Source organism: Thunnus maccoyii, chromosome 3 (assembly GCF_910596095.1).
Source record: "Thunnus maccoyii chromosome 3, fThuMac1.1, whole genome shotgun sequence".
NCBI classification, from domain to species: domain Eukaryota; kingdom Metazoa; phylum Chordata; class Actinopteri; order Scombriformes; family Scombridae; genus Thunnus; species Thunnus maccoyii.
In genome coordinates, this window is record NC_056535.1 from 27,575,670 (window position 1) to 27,589,850 (window position 14,181).

Below are 14,181 nucleotides of genomic sequence, written 5' to 3' on the forward strand. Positions count from 1 at the left end.
TGTCCCTCACACGAATGCGACGCTGACATGCCCATAGTGTGGCTGTCCACAGATCTGACCCAACACACAAGGCTCGGCTGCCCCTCCTCAACATCACAGAGCCCGTACTCCAAGCCAGACCAGAGGTTACTGGGCCAGGGCGCGTAGCTTTGTGAAGGGGCAGGCACGGAGAATGAGCCCAGGCGAGACTCTCTCTTGTCATGCCAATGAAGCTGTTTGAATTTGAATTTGAATTTGAGGCTGACACCAAGGTTGAGAGAGAGAGAGAGAGAGAGACAGAGAGAGAGAGAGAGACGGAAGGATAGACCAAAGCAAAAGTGAGCAAGGGAGGGGTAAAGTGTGAGGGGAAAGACACGTAGAAAGAAATGAACAAGAAGAGAGAATTCGAGAGGGAGGGAGAGGGCTAGTGTGTATGTGAGAAAGACAGAGAATCAGTGCATAGAGTGTGGTCTAACTAAAACAAAACACGGGTGAGTGAGAAAAAAACCCCTTTCAACATTTTGGTAGTGTTTTTTCCTCACTCCCTCTCTGCCTGTTGAAAGGGAGAGAGGAGGGAAAAGATTTGATGGTCTCCAACAAAGGAGATTTGCATAAGCCTGGCTCTGGGAGTCGAGCAGCTGTTGTGAATGAGAAAGCAGCAGTGTCACGTCACCCGTATTAAGCGCAGCAGGGCCCGGCCTGATTAAAGCAGGGGAATGGGCCCATCAGAGCAGCCCGCCAGCTAATGGGGGGGATATTAGTCCTCCTCCCCGGGAAGGAGATGCCAAGGAGGAGTTATGTTTCCTTGTATGAGAGACACCAAGAAGGGCACTCCAATGGGCTTCTTTCCAGAGCCGGAGATCTGTTAATTGCTGCCAATTAAATATACGAAGTGATCGATTCAGATTTCGGATGTTGTGGGAGGAGTGGAATTGTTTATCCCATTAGTCTTGGAGGTTACGTCTTCCATAATTAGGTGCACATGGCTGTAAAAGATAAACAGTTCTCATTGTTTATTTGTTTGGCCTGTCACTCAACGTGTAGCACCATGTGGAAAGTTTCCACCCCGTAATGCCTAGTTTCTAAGAATGTCTCAATAGGAGAAACAGTAGGTTTCTCTCCACTGGAGTAACTCTATACGAGGCTCCATGAGAAAACTGTCAAGAATAGATGTTAAGAAAATACTTGACAAAGTGGACACCAGCATGGAAAATGAGATAGCGTAAATGGGCATCCCGAGGGAAGAGGCAGTGCCAGCTTGGAACACTGACAGCTCAGAACTCAAAGAGGCTATAATACCTTAGTCGGCTTGTCGATTTTCTCTCCTCCTGTTTAGGGTTATTTAAATAGAGTTGGTAATTATGCCCTCCACACCATAAAGGACACAAAACAGCCTCCATTATAAAAATTAGAGCATTTCTATACAATCATAGATGCACTAAGCACCTTGAAGCTGTGGCTTGTATGCATCCATATTTTCCTGACACACTACTATCTGATCAAAGAACTTGCTTCCCAAAATATCCATGCATTTATTTGATCCCTCAACTCCATAATCTCTCTTGTGTTTTTCAGCTGTCCCTTCAGCTCCGCAGACTGTCATCTCCAGCGTGAATGAAACCTCTGTGATGCTGGAGTGGATGCCCCCTCGGGATTCGGGGGGCCGGGAGGATGTAGTCTTCAACATCATCTGCAAGAGCTGCGGCGGAGGCCGGGGAGGCTGCACCCGCTGTGGGGACAACGTTCAGTTTTTGCCCCGTCAGCTGGGCCTGACAGAATCCCGGGTCTACATTAGTGACCTGTTGGCCCACACACAGTACACGTTTGAGGTGCAGGCTGTCAACGGGGTGTCAGATCAGAGCCCCTACTCCCCTCAGTACGCCTCAGTCAACATTACCACTAACCAGGCTGGTAAGTGGGCCCATCTGTCTTTTTCTACACTTTATATTCCCAGTGTGGTTTTCTCTTCTCTTCTCTTCTCTTCTCTTCTCTTCTCTTCTCTTCTCTTCTCTTCTCTTCTCTTCTCTTCTCTTCTCTTCTCTTCTCTTCTCTTCTCTTCTCTTCTCTTCTCTTCTATATTGCCTTTTCCTCTCTTTTCTCTCTTCCATGTCTATTTCTGTGCTGCTACTTTGTTGCTTATGCCCTGTACAGTACCTCTTCATCACACTCATTCCTCTACAAGCACATAATGCACAGAGCATAGACCTCCACTAAGTCAGTTTCTTTCCTCTCCTGTATGGTGATGTATGCAGATTAAGGGCTCTAAAACGGGTAGGAGAGTGCTGTCGATGATGTGACAGACAGAATGTGATGGCCTACTGGTCTTTACAGTGTGACCTCATCACCGTGTTTTTTAGACAGTGGAGTTGAGAGCAGGTTAGCTGCTGTCTCCTCTTCATCTACTGTTCAGTGCTTAGAGCTCTGTACTCATCCACCCACTTGGTTGTAGTGTTACATTAGAAACATTTAAAAACAGTAGTACATAGTAAGCGTAGTGTATAGTCCTATATTGTTTATCTATATGTATGTATGAGTTACCAGTAAGCTAAAACTCTACTTCAATGATTAGCGAGAGGCCAGTATTTCAATATGTTCTGAGCCCTAATAAAAAACAGGTTCCCTTGGTGGGTGGGGTAACTTTTTAATCTTTAGGATCTTCTATAAATATACCTCAAAATCTCCTTCAGTGTCTCCTTTGCTACCACTGGAGCTTTGCATGTGTTTCACTATGTGATTGTGGTTGAAGTCGGCCGCATCCCTAATTATTTCAACGAGGCAGCATTGATTTGCTGTTTAATTGTCTCTATGAAACGCATCATTTGCCGTGCCAAGCTTTGCTCCCCCCAGCACTGATGAGCGTGGGGGGATACAGGCTGGGCTTTATCTTTGCACTGGCTTTGCATCCTATTGGCAACATGCGTAAGTGCCTGTCATCTCTCATCATCCATCCCCCTGCACTGAGGCCAGTCTTCTATGACTGAGCTACCTAAAGCACTGTGTTACTGTGCTTTTGCTACAGTGGACATATCAGGTTTTGTTTAACTACACACTCTCACTCTCTCATTACTTTCCTCCGGAATTCCTAACTGTCTAGATGCCCACATGGAAGCAGTCAAATAGGGAGGATATACAAGTTGGAAGAACACATTTAAAAGATTTCTTCTCTTAAATTGACCTTTTGTAGCAAGCTTCAATGTTTACAGAAATCTGTTTGTGTAAAAGCTCCATAAAGTACTCAGTTACAATGCTGAAACTCTAAGTCACACTAAAATGGAGGCCTTCATTCAAACGGCGACCTCTTTTTATTGTCTGTTTTGATTTGAGTCACTGGTGTGGTGGGTTAATGAGGGCCTGTGAGTGCAGTTAAGCGTTGTAATGAGGCCCCTGCCCCACTCTTTCTCACTGGACCACAATAAGTCTGCCATCCCAACCCTTGGCTTCTCTGCTTCCCCTGCCGAGGGGTCCTGGCGGAAATTGGGGGGCTCTGCGCCCTCTCCACTGAAGTGCCCGTCACTTTGGATTAGGCAGCAAGAGCTCCCGTCACAGGGAGCTGTGAAAAGAACTAAACTCTTGCTTGCCACCGCTCCACCCTCGCACCTTCCCCCATCACCCTGCAAAACCAGGCTCACTCCCGGGACACGGGATTGCAGTTTTGTGGTGCTATGCTACAGGGCTGGGGTCACAGGGACCAGGAGCACATAATTGCATCTGGTTTGTGAGGCTTGGAGGTTACATAAACATCATGTCACCCCTAATTACCTCAGCCAGTTCTGTGCCTCCCTGTTACACTGAGAATGAGAGCTTGAGATGAAGAAAAACAAAAAAAAAACAAAGTAAATTTTATGTACATACATGTGTGTTAATCAGTCATTTAGTAAGCTTGTATTAAGCCAGGAGGCTGAAGTGTTCCATGAAAGCAACAAATAAGTAAATTGAAAGTGAGTGGCGTGAAAGTGTGCCTCATTTCTTGCGTGGCTGTCTTGCGTCCTCATCTATGACTTGTTGGTGTGAAGGGTGAGGGCAAGGAGGGGGAGAGTGGTGTGAGATGTGAGCAAAACTTCTCACTCTCCATACCCAATCAAGCACCCACCACACTCTATTACCCACAGAGCTTATCCTCCCACCCTGTAGGTGGTTGGCGACAGTTCCTCTGTGATAAAGGACGTTATTGCCTTGGAAAGTGCAGCGCTTGATTACACACTGTAATGCCACACAAAAGGAGATGCCGTGCTGAATGGCGTTTGAGTCCGTTTTATAAGCATATGACTAATTCTCTAAAACTCGCATTGTGTAGAATCCGCAGAGACCTTGAAATGCACCTCCAAGTGCTTTTATTATAATGAGTCACAAGTAAGCCATCTACTTTGGCTTTCCTCTGTCTATAAAATGCTACTCTTTGCATGACGTTAAATTAGTGGAGGGAGTGAGACACAGAGTTGCAAATCTGATGCTTTCTGTCAGGGACTGAGGGTGAACACCATAGAGTGTCTGGGTGTCTGGGTGTCACAGTGATTTAACTGGGTCTGATAGGTGAGAGCAGTGATAAGACCAGTCTCACATACAGTAGACGTATGGTAACAGCATGGGCGGAGGGGTCAAATATAAATGTGTTATTGCATTGGCGCATTACAAGCATCTATCGTAATGCAGTCGTTGAGTTTTGAAATACTCGACTAAATGTTCTGGCATTGCGGTGATCCTTGACAAGTGATCCCACTTTAAAGAAGAGGATGGATGGATTTTAAATGGATTTCATTTACAGCACTTTAATCCAAAGTGTGGCCTTATGCCATATTTGTGTCATGAGTTTCCGTCTTGTAAATAGCGTTAACATCAACATCCCAATTGTAATTACAAATGGGAAGATATTTCCGAAAGCTCTGATATGTCCAACTTGGCACTTAATACTACGGAGGTGGCTGATTACCGAACAAAAAAAGGAGGAAAGAGCTCGGGATTGATCGCCCAACCCTGTGATTAGTGGACGACCCGCTCTACTTCCTGAGCTCTAGCCACTGTCCAAAAATTTGCTCAGCTTTCACTGGAAATGACTGAAATGAGCTCATTTCATAGCCTTTACTTTTTTGAAGCTCACTTACTTGTTTTTGACTATAAGAGAGCAAATTACTGTATTTTTGACGTATTTGAAAAGTAAGCTTTTGTCGCTCATCCTAACATTAAGAGGGTTTTTTGTGTCAGTTAATAAGTTATATGGTTAAACAAATAAGAGAATCTAAAGTTATTTAATTTATGTATTTTTATGATCATAGTTTGTTAAATAGGTCACCCTCTCTGTGGTGATGTATGAAATGGGTTTTTTGTTGTCGATGTTGTTGTATTTATGATGTTGGTGGAGATAATCTGCTCTACCAGTAAGATTATGGGTGTACATATGTGCCCTTACGTAACCTAAGCAGATGGTTGGTTCCGGTCAGGTGAGGCTGAGAAGGTAAAAGGCTGGAGTCACTGCTCTATTGTAGAAGAAGAGTAGGTATAAGAATAAGATTTAAATCAGTTAAGTAAAACAGCTAGAGTGCCTCTCTTTCTGAGAGGTGCTTCAAGAAGTACCCGAGTATGTACATCATCTCAGAGCACATATTTACCATATCAGACCGATTTCCACTCTGTTCTCATACGTTTTCCCTCCTCCTTCTCTTCGTTCTCTCTATCCCTTTACCTTAGTTGGCCTAAATTCATTGTTGTATGAAGAGAAAATTGTTACTGAAACCACATTCCCACCATGAAGTTTAATCAAATGTTTCTGACAGCCGAGAGGCTGTATGTGATTTTGTACTAATAGACTTCACAGTATTACATCCTGCCATTCTGTCTTTACACAGCCTGAGACACATGGCTGGATAGACAGGCTGCAAACACACACAGTACATATTTTTATGTATCCACATACTGCACACATATGTCAGCCAGTGTTTGATTTCAGGTCAGCACTCCCAAGCCTGTGATTAAGCTGCCAATAATATTCAAATGGAATGGTTCTGATTAAGGAAGGCTTAGGTGGAAGTTGCGGTCATTGCTATATGTAATTCATTTGTGTATTAAGCTTCTTTTATGGCTTACAAAATAATTGATATACACATAATGACACTGTATACAGGCTAGACTGTTGCTTTAAATTATGAAGACACAAATAAATAATAGCTAACTAAAATATAACTGGGAGTTATTTGCTAGCTTTATACTGTAGAGCTGCTGCATCATCGATTTCAATGCACAGAAGAGAGATTATCACCTGCCTGAATGCAAACTATCATTATATTCTGAGAATTCAGCATTGCACAACAGATAAATTAGATCTCTATGTACCCTGTGTGTATGCCATACTGCAGTCTGTAGTAGCTGGGTATATTAGATTCCAGAGGACATATTTGTTTAGGCATTTCATTAACTCAAGGTGAGCTGCGGCGTCTGCTGCTAATGCTGTGGAGAAGCAGAGGGACTCAATTGGTTTCTTATCAGGTGAACTGGCTGATTGTGGAAGTGAACCACATTACTCAGAGGATGGGGGTGCATAATTTTCATATGGTCTAGGGAAGATTTATGACTTAATATTGTCCAAATTGCCCAGGTCTATTGTAACTAGGCTACCAGGGACTTTGCTGCTCCACTGGGCCATGGTGTGAAAAGCACTGGTGCAGAGCCAGGTGGGACTGCCAGAATGTGCCGGTGCACCAGCCAGCCAAATCTGGCCATAGGGCAGGGTCCCCAGTTAAAAAAAGTACGGAATCTATTTAGTCCAATTCATGTGACATGGCTTTTTTGGTTGATTATCTATACTTATCTTCTCTGTTGTCATTTTAAGTGATTTCATAGATCACAGAACTTGTTATGAGCTAGTCAGTGCATACAATTAATCTTTACACAACAGTGCACGTTATTATGAACTGGTAGAAATTTCTTTTATGAAAATTTCTTAAAAATTTGTCTGTTTTAGTAGGCGATGTCCTAATAAATAATAAACTTAAAATCCAGCTTAAGGAATGGTTGTTCACTCATTACATGAAGTCATTGACATGTTATATAGGAAGTAAGGTAAGAATATATAATATATATAATAGTATATCGCATTTTCACAACAAAACAGCAATTGCTCGAAGCAATAGCTCAGCTTTCAATACGTGAGAACGAAAAATAAACAGGCTGAGAGACAGAGAGTCAGACAGGGACCACCAGTATACATGGCGTGCAGTGTGACAGTGACAGAAGGTGTTAAGAAGGGCACATATGGTGGGTGCCAGTGTAGGTCAGCCAGGCAGACAGACAGGAGGCCTCAGTGTGCACCTGGAGCTCAGTACTGACAGAGCCTTGAGAGAGGGCTGCTCTGGTAGTCAGCCAGCCAGCCACACATACACCACATTCATGCTACTGTTGATACCGAGCAACCTGTTTACAAAGATAGATTCAGGCAGGCACTGCAGCAGAGAGAGTGAGATTAGCTTTGTGATAAAATGTGTGGTAAGCAGCCTTCAGGGTTGACAGTTAAGTTCATCAGATGACTTTAAATAACCTATGCATGCGATATGAATTTAATTATAACTTCCCAGAAGAGAATTAGCACATGGATTGTCAAAATTAGTTAATCGATCTTGTTCATAAATCATTCAGTAGCCATGTGTTTTTTATGGGTACATTATATGGATCTTTTCCTCCAAGATGTGATCTGTAGGTTTTAGCCTGTGCAAAGAAGAGAGGAATAGGGAATGCACATCGCCTGCATATAAATCTAGGTTAAAAGGCCACAATCTTTTGGCCCAGTGGGCTGTAAAAGACAACATAATGTGAATGTACAATTAATTCTTGTTGAGTGCATTAGCTATACACTAAAATGCCTGAATAATTGACCAGGCTTTAATGCAGACATTTATTTACTTTTTACATCGCAGAGAAGGACGATAGTGATAATTAAGGATAAATAAATAAATAAAGGTGATGCAGCAAAAAGGGGTCATGATCCAATCAGCACTATGTTTTTGTATTAATCTATATATAAACTCTAGGAGTTAACTTCACCAATTAAGAAAATGGATATTCTGTATGATAAACTCAGTGGCTCTCCCCTTTCCATTCCTCTTTAGCCTTTCTCTTCTCTCTTCTTCTTTCTCTCCCTTTCTCTTTGCCAAACATACTCTGAAGTTCAAATTCCTGTGGTGACATATAAGTATTCCTTTTAAGGCAGCAGCAAAACAGAGTTGTCATTGTCTGAGCGACCGTCTTGCCGCTGTCTGGAGTCTCTGGTCTGAGCACGACGAGCTGTTTCCCCCCTGCTTCTACTCAGATGTCACTAATACCTCTCATTTTTTAATGTAGCCTCAATTCACTCACACAGATCATGCGATCTGCATCCACCATCATGCTCTTGAAGGTTTTATGTGTAAATTGGGGTCAGGAACTTTATAAGCGGAGATGATCTTTTATAATCCTTGCTTTTGTGTGCCACTCATTGCAGAAACCTCATACTGTGTAGATAAGCATGATTTCAATGTTAAGCCAAAAGTCAAAGCTTTGCATTGAAATAGAACTACAGCAGATGTGCTGGATGCAATTTCCACATCTTGTGTGTTGTAAGAATGATACTTTGAAGCCGCTCCATGGATAGGAACTGGTCAGACAAGCAGCTTCCTGTATATGAATTTTTTGTTTAATGTGAATGAGTATGAATCAGGGCATTGCTTAAAATAATAGTCAAATAATGGGCATGTAGTTCCACATTTCCCAAGAGAGCTCCATTTTTGAGAAAGCCAAACTCACTGTTCATATGGATTTTAGATTTACTTTTATATTGTAGATGTACTTCTCAGTATTTGAACCCAGGACATTATTCATGAACTGTTTTTCACACACTCTTATGCATTAGCACATATTCTCATTTTTTAATTTTTCTCATTTTGTTGCAATGGCTGTTGTGATGTTAACATGAACTGAATCATGTCCATTCATAAAACACCTTCCTGAAACAGCTATTCAACTCTGTTCTGCTCACGTAAGCATTCTTCTGTTTTTGCACTACCGACGTAGCTATTAACTTGATAAAACAAAATATTTTTGCATGCCACTGACCAAATCAGAGAAAAAGAAGGCTGCAGCCCACACCAGTCTTTCCAACATTGTAGAATATTGACATGCATTCTGCGGTTTGTGGAGTTTTTCTCCACGCAGATGCCAGTTTAGAAGTTGTTTAAATGCAGAAAAGCAGCTTGCTGATTAAACAGAGTCCAGTTTCCCCCAGAGCTCTGTGAGTCAAAACCCTCATTCCACATCCCTGTGGTGGACAGCTCAAATATTGTGTCTGTTCAGCCCAAATCAGCCCCAAGTGACTTAAGGACCACAGCAGATCTGTAAATGTTTGTAAAATACAGAGGTTTTAAATTGAATCGAATTGTTACAATATACCTTAAATGTTTCATATAGCACCGGATATGGCATTTTTGTCCAGGTTAGGGTCCTTTGGGAGAAGAGTGCAGAAATAAGGAAACAATTTTCTGATTATTTCTAAATGGCTTTTTGAGAAAGTGTAAAATGTCTTCTGTGCTAAAGGAACCTTTTCAAGAACTAGAACCCAGAACCATGTTTGACCTTTTTTTCGTTTGGTTCAGTTTTATTGGTATTCACATCATTCTAGTATATTAATAATAATACAACATATTAAGCTTTGTCAGTGATAGAATGATAAAGTCCTAAGAATAAGAATTATTTCCATTATTTACTGGTGTTTTCACAGTCCACCAACATTTAGGACAAAATGGAGATAGTCATTCAATACTGTGGATGTTCTTGTAGGATGCTTTAGCTGCTTCAAGACCATCCACCAAATTCCAGGATTCATTTTAACTACTGAAGAACCATTTTGATTTTTACGGAAGCCCTTATATTGTTAACTTTTCTAACAACAACAGTGAATTTGTTAACACAAACAATGTTTTTAAAGCTCAAAGTGTCTCAAATGGTCAAGTAGCACTGACTTTTTTTCAGCACAACCCACCAACAGAGAATCTCTAAGAAATGATTTGACTTTTTTTGATTGTATGATGGTTAGCTCAGCAGTGGTGAAAGAATCATCTCCCAATTTCCTCCACAGCATTGTCCCCACACATACTTATCTGGGTTGTATCTCTGTCTGCAGATTTGCCGGGTTGGCTTAGATTTAAACCCTAACCTCTGCAAGCATCTGAAAACTCTTCAAGCCCCTGAAGTGCCTATTTTAGAATTAGCTTATGGTGTGTATATGAGTGTATTATAGTCCCCAATCTTTTCCAGTGCAGATGGTTTAAAGCTTGATGAACTGAAATCTCACTTTTGTAGCTTTACTGCACTGGAAAATCTTTATAGATGTAAAACCCACAATCCTTTGCAGCTGGGGAAACAGGGCAGGCTGCCAGCATGCTAAAAGTACATGCAAATATGGGCCTCTCCCTTTAAGACGGCTCGATGCGATGCTCATAAATGGACGGCAGTCGGAGAGAGTGGAGCAGTGGCAGCCTGTTTGAGAGGCTGTCTGGTAGAGGACCAGCTGGTTTGGGCCCTTTGGGAGAGATTGCGATGTGGGGAAACCGATTTTTACAATGAAAAGGAAAAGGGATTTACGAGCCCTGACCTGTTCTCGCTACCTCCCCCATCTTCCCCAAATCATAGCATTGCTCCCTGCACTAGAACGTCTAATCAAATCAGAGCCACATGGTCACAGAGCCTTAAACATATACTTTCTAAGAAGCGTATGATTCATGTGCCAGCAAATGTTGAAGATTTTTTTTATTTTTTTTTCTGCGCTTCGTTGTTTGTTGGACTGATACAGAGCCGAAGCAAAAGGTATCAAGCACGAGGTGGAGTTGTCTCCTGCTGTCCATAAAATAAGTCAGCTGCAGGAAATAAAAGCCATTATTTTGATTGCTGTGATCATTCCACCCCCTGTCCCTCCAAACATGGCTCTATCTAGGAGTTACTGTGGGTGTCTTTAAGTCCTAGAGCATCTGCAGGACCCTCCACTCCTGGAGGTTTGTCCGATGAGGGTGTTTTAGGCATGGAGACCCATGACTGAGCCCTCTCCTGCCAACCATCCACAATGGTCTCACCTTGTTTAATGAAGATGCCAATCACCCAGCATTCCTGAGCAAGGAACATGGTTGTAGAGTGGAAAAGCCCACCGAAAGAGTGTGGCAGAATAAAAGATAACAGATATAAATTTTATGCGAATGGGACTGGTGAAAGCCTCATTTCTGTGCACGCGTTCGCAGAAGCATGCCCCATTAAATCGGCTTAGGTTTAAGTGAGTGGAAGATCCCTGTAAACTCCATCTTTAATTGATTAGCGTAGTTACTAGGTGTTCAAACATAACAGTAAAACATCTATTAGAGATGTTGAGCAAAACAGCGCCTTTGTATTCTCTGTAGCTGGGCCAAGGCCAGAGCGTCATGCTAGAATAGACTCCAAAGCGCTGTCTTTCATATCAGGCTGAGTAATAATGTGGGGTCTGAAACCCAATTCAGCTGGGGCTTCCCATCCTTTCACAATTAAGCAATGTGATATACAACCTTGAAAGTTTCAAGTGGACCTCTTAGGCCCTGGTATATTCACTATTTAATTTAATTTCTCACTCTGATTATCTCTGAGCTATTTGCAGGCTTGGATATATTTGAGATCAAAACATTTAAACACAATCTGTTCATAATGGAAGTGTTTTAAAATATATTCCAACACTGTGAATCGCATTAAGGGAAATTTAACACCTTGTATTTAACATTAGTGGTCATCATCATTAATGTATTTCAGGTTTTGCAAATAAGATGTTTTATCACTAGCGTCGCTCATGGCTGAGACTCCTCTATCTCTCTCTTACTCCTCTGTGGGAAATGGGAAACTCACAAAATACTTCTGTTAGAGACATATTCATCAAGGCCATTTATCTTTCCAAATCAGCCATCTAATTTAATTATATAACTCACAATCCCTGTCTTTGTCATTATAAACGCTTCATTAGTTTTAAGAACATGAATAGAGCATTCATTGAGAAAACCTATAAATAAAGCATACAGTGAAAGTTGAGCTCATCCACTTTGAAGAAACTGATCTGACTTGACAGTTTTTGATGAGTTGGCTCAGTATAGGAGTATATAAATGACTGGGAAACTTTCTTACATCTTTGTTTTCCATTTCTAATTGTCTTTAATGGGGTGGAATCCACATGATTTAAAAATAATTATTATAATAACAAAGAAAATGGCTTAAAACAACTAAAACATGTATTTAGTGGCATAACTCAGTGAGAGATGTTGACACAATGAAAAATATAAGTAAGAAATGAAAGAAAAGTAATGAAAGTATTTACCGAACTCTTTAAATGATAGATTAACTTGGGGAAAAAATTCTAGGTGCACTTGAAGATTTGGAATACAATGGAGACTTGTAGATTTGGAGTACATAAATTAGATGTACGAAAATGGCTTTCATATGTGGATCGGTGCTGTAGGCCGCACTGCAATGAAACGTTGACTTGGCATACTACTACATTCCACAGTCAATTGGTGGAACGTCAGTTTAGCTTGAAATGCATGTACTGAATTTACTTGAAATACAGGAACACAGCTGGATTGCTATTTTCTCTACAAGCCAAATGTTTCAACACTTTATGTTTTTTTCTCTCTGTATTTACCCTCGCACTAACAGTCATGTCTTCCTTTAATTTAATCTCAGTTTGTTTTCTGTTACACCGCCCTTTATCGGTTTCTTCAGCCCAGACATGGCGACTGCCACCCCGCTGTCTGGAAGTTGTCCTTTAGTAGAAGAAAACCACAGTGTTCTCCTCCAACAGCTTTTCATGTTGGCATGTGTCCATCCTCTGTACATGAATACATGAGCTGCCTTTGTTTCTGTGGCCCTGTATCAGGTTACTAGGCATTGCTGTGTGTGTGTTTAATGGAAATGCTATGCAGGAAAAGGCCATGTGGCAGTCTTGAATATATGTACATCCGTAATGGGATACTCGTGAGTTCCCCTTAGAGTAACTGTTTGCCTTATTAGGCTGTCGTCTTGTGACTGCAAACAAATGGGTGAGTACAGTGAGATGGGAGAGATTCCCGGGACCGGTGTCCTGACTGGATACTGTATACATTACTGTACCTCCGGCTCCAGGAAAGGGACATGATGTATGTACGCTGCAGAGTCACAAGCCGTCATGGTGTAAGTGCTTCAGTGAGATGAAATACAGACCATCTATTTATTATCTGCTGGCAGCAGCACATGAGGACATACTCAGTCCATTGACCATCACTGTTTATATGAGAGATCATAATTTGCTGCCTCAGATAGATGCTTCTGTTTGGGTCAGAGGGCATGCAAGGCTTGGCTGATTAGCTGATGAGAGTGAGTAAGGTTATAAAAGGGACTTTTTATCATTGGCTCTGAGTCACTGTGGTCACTTATGAACCATATTCTCTTCCCTGCTTCAGGACAATGTTCAGAAAGACATGTCTACTGTCTGTTACTCAGTTGTAGAATTTCTTTGAACAAACAGTAACAAAACAGATGCATTGTACAGAAGATGTAAAAACCACACACATGCAGCAATCTTAGATTACAGAGGCGTGGTTGTTGTAGTTTTCCAGTCAGTGGATTTTCCATAGAGAACGCGTGCCGATGGAGAGACTTCTGTGTTTATTGCTGGGACTCAGGGGAGCCACTGTGCTGCTGGCTGAGGGCTGTGTGTGTGTGTGCTGCACGGGCCTGAAGGGGATGAGCGTGGGGCTTGTTGTCCATAAATCTTTCCCAGCACCCCGCCTGTTCTGACCCACACCCAGCCTACCCTTTCACGCATACACACAGAGGCTCATAGAGACCTGCAGGCCTTGCCAGGCTCCCCAGACAGAGCTTTTTATCTTCAGCTTCTCTTAGCTTTACACTGACCTACGGCACCCTGAACTAATCTTAATGGTTGTTGGAGGACTTGAGTTGATCACACCCCCCTGACCTCATGGTTGTACTAAAAAGAATGTACAATGTTTTAGGTCGTCGGGTTATGCAAGACTATAGTAGACCACCCATGCTGTAACAAGTGATTTACGAAGAAGTCTTAAAATAGTGTTTTCTTGAAAATTAATGAAAAAAAATGGAGTGAAATTATTACACTTTTTATATTTTTCTGTTATGTGACACCATGAGAAACCTTTGAGATATTATCACTTTCAAGAAAATGCA

General features: G+C 41.8%; 1 protein-coding gene across 4 annotated transcripts in view; it reads left to right on the forward strand.

Annotated features, from left to right (window-relative positions):
• The window catches only part of ephb2b (eph receptor B2b), a 123,607-nt gene that overhangs the window by 90,298 nt on the left and 19,128 nt on the right, over nucleotides 1-14,181 (forward strand). For all 4 annotated transcript variants that reach the window (XM_042405995.1, XM_042405997.1, XM_042405996.1 and 1 more), the window contains exon 5: nucleotides 1,555-1,890. In XM_042405995.1, the coding sequence (XP_042261929.1) occupies nucleotides 1,555-1,890 (336 nt within the window). The remainder of the gene's footprint in view (nucleotides 1-1,554; nucleotides 1,891-14,181) is intronic.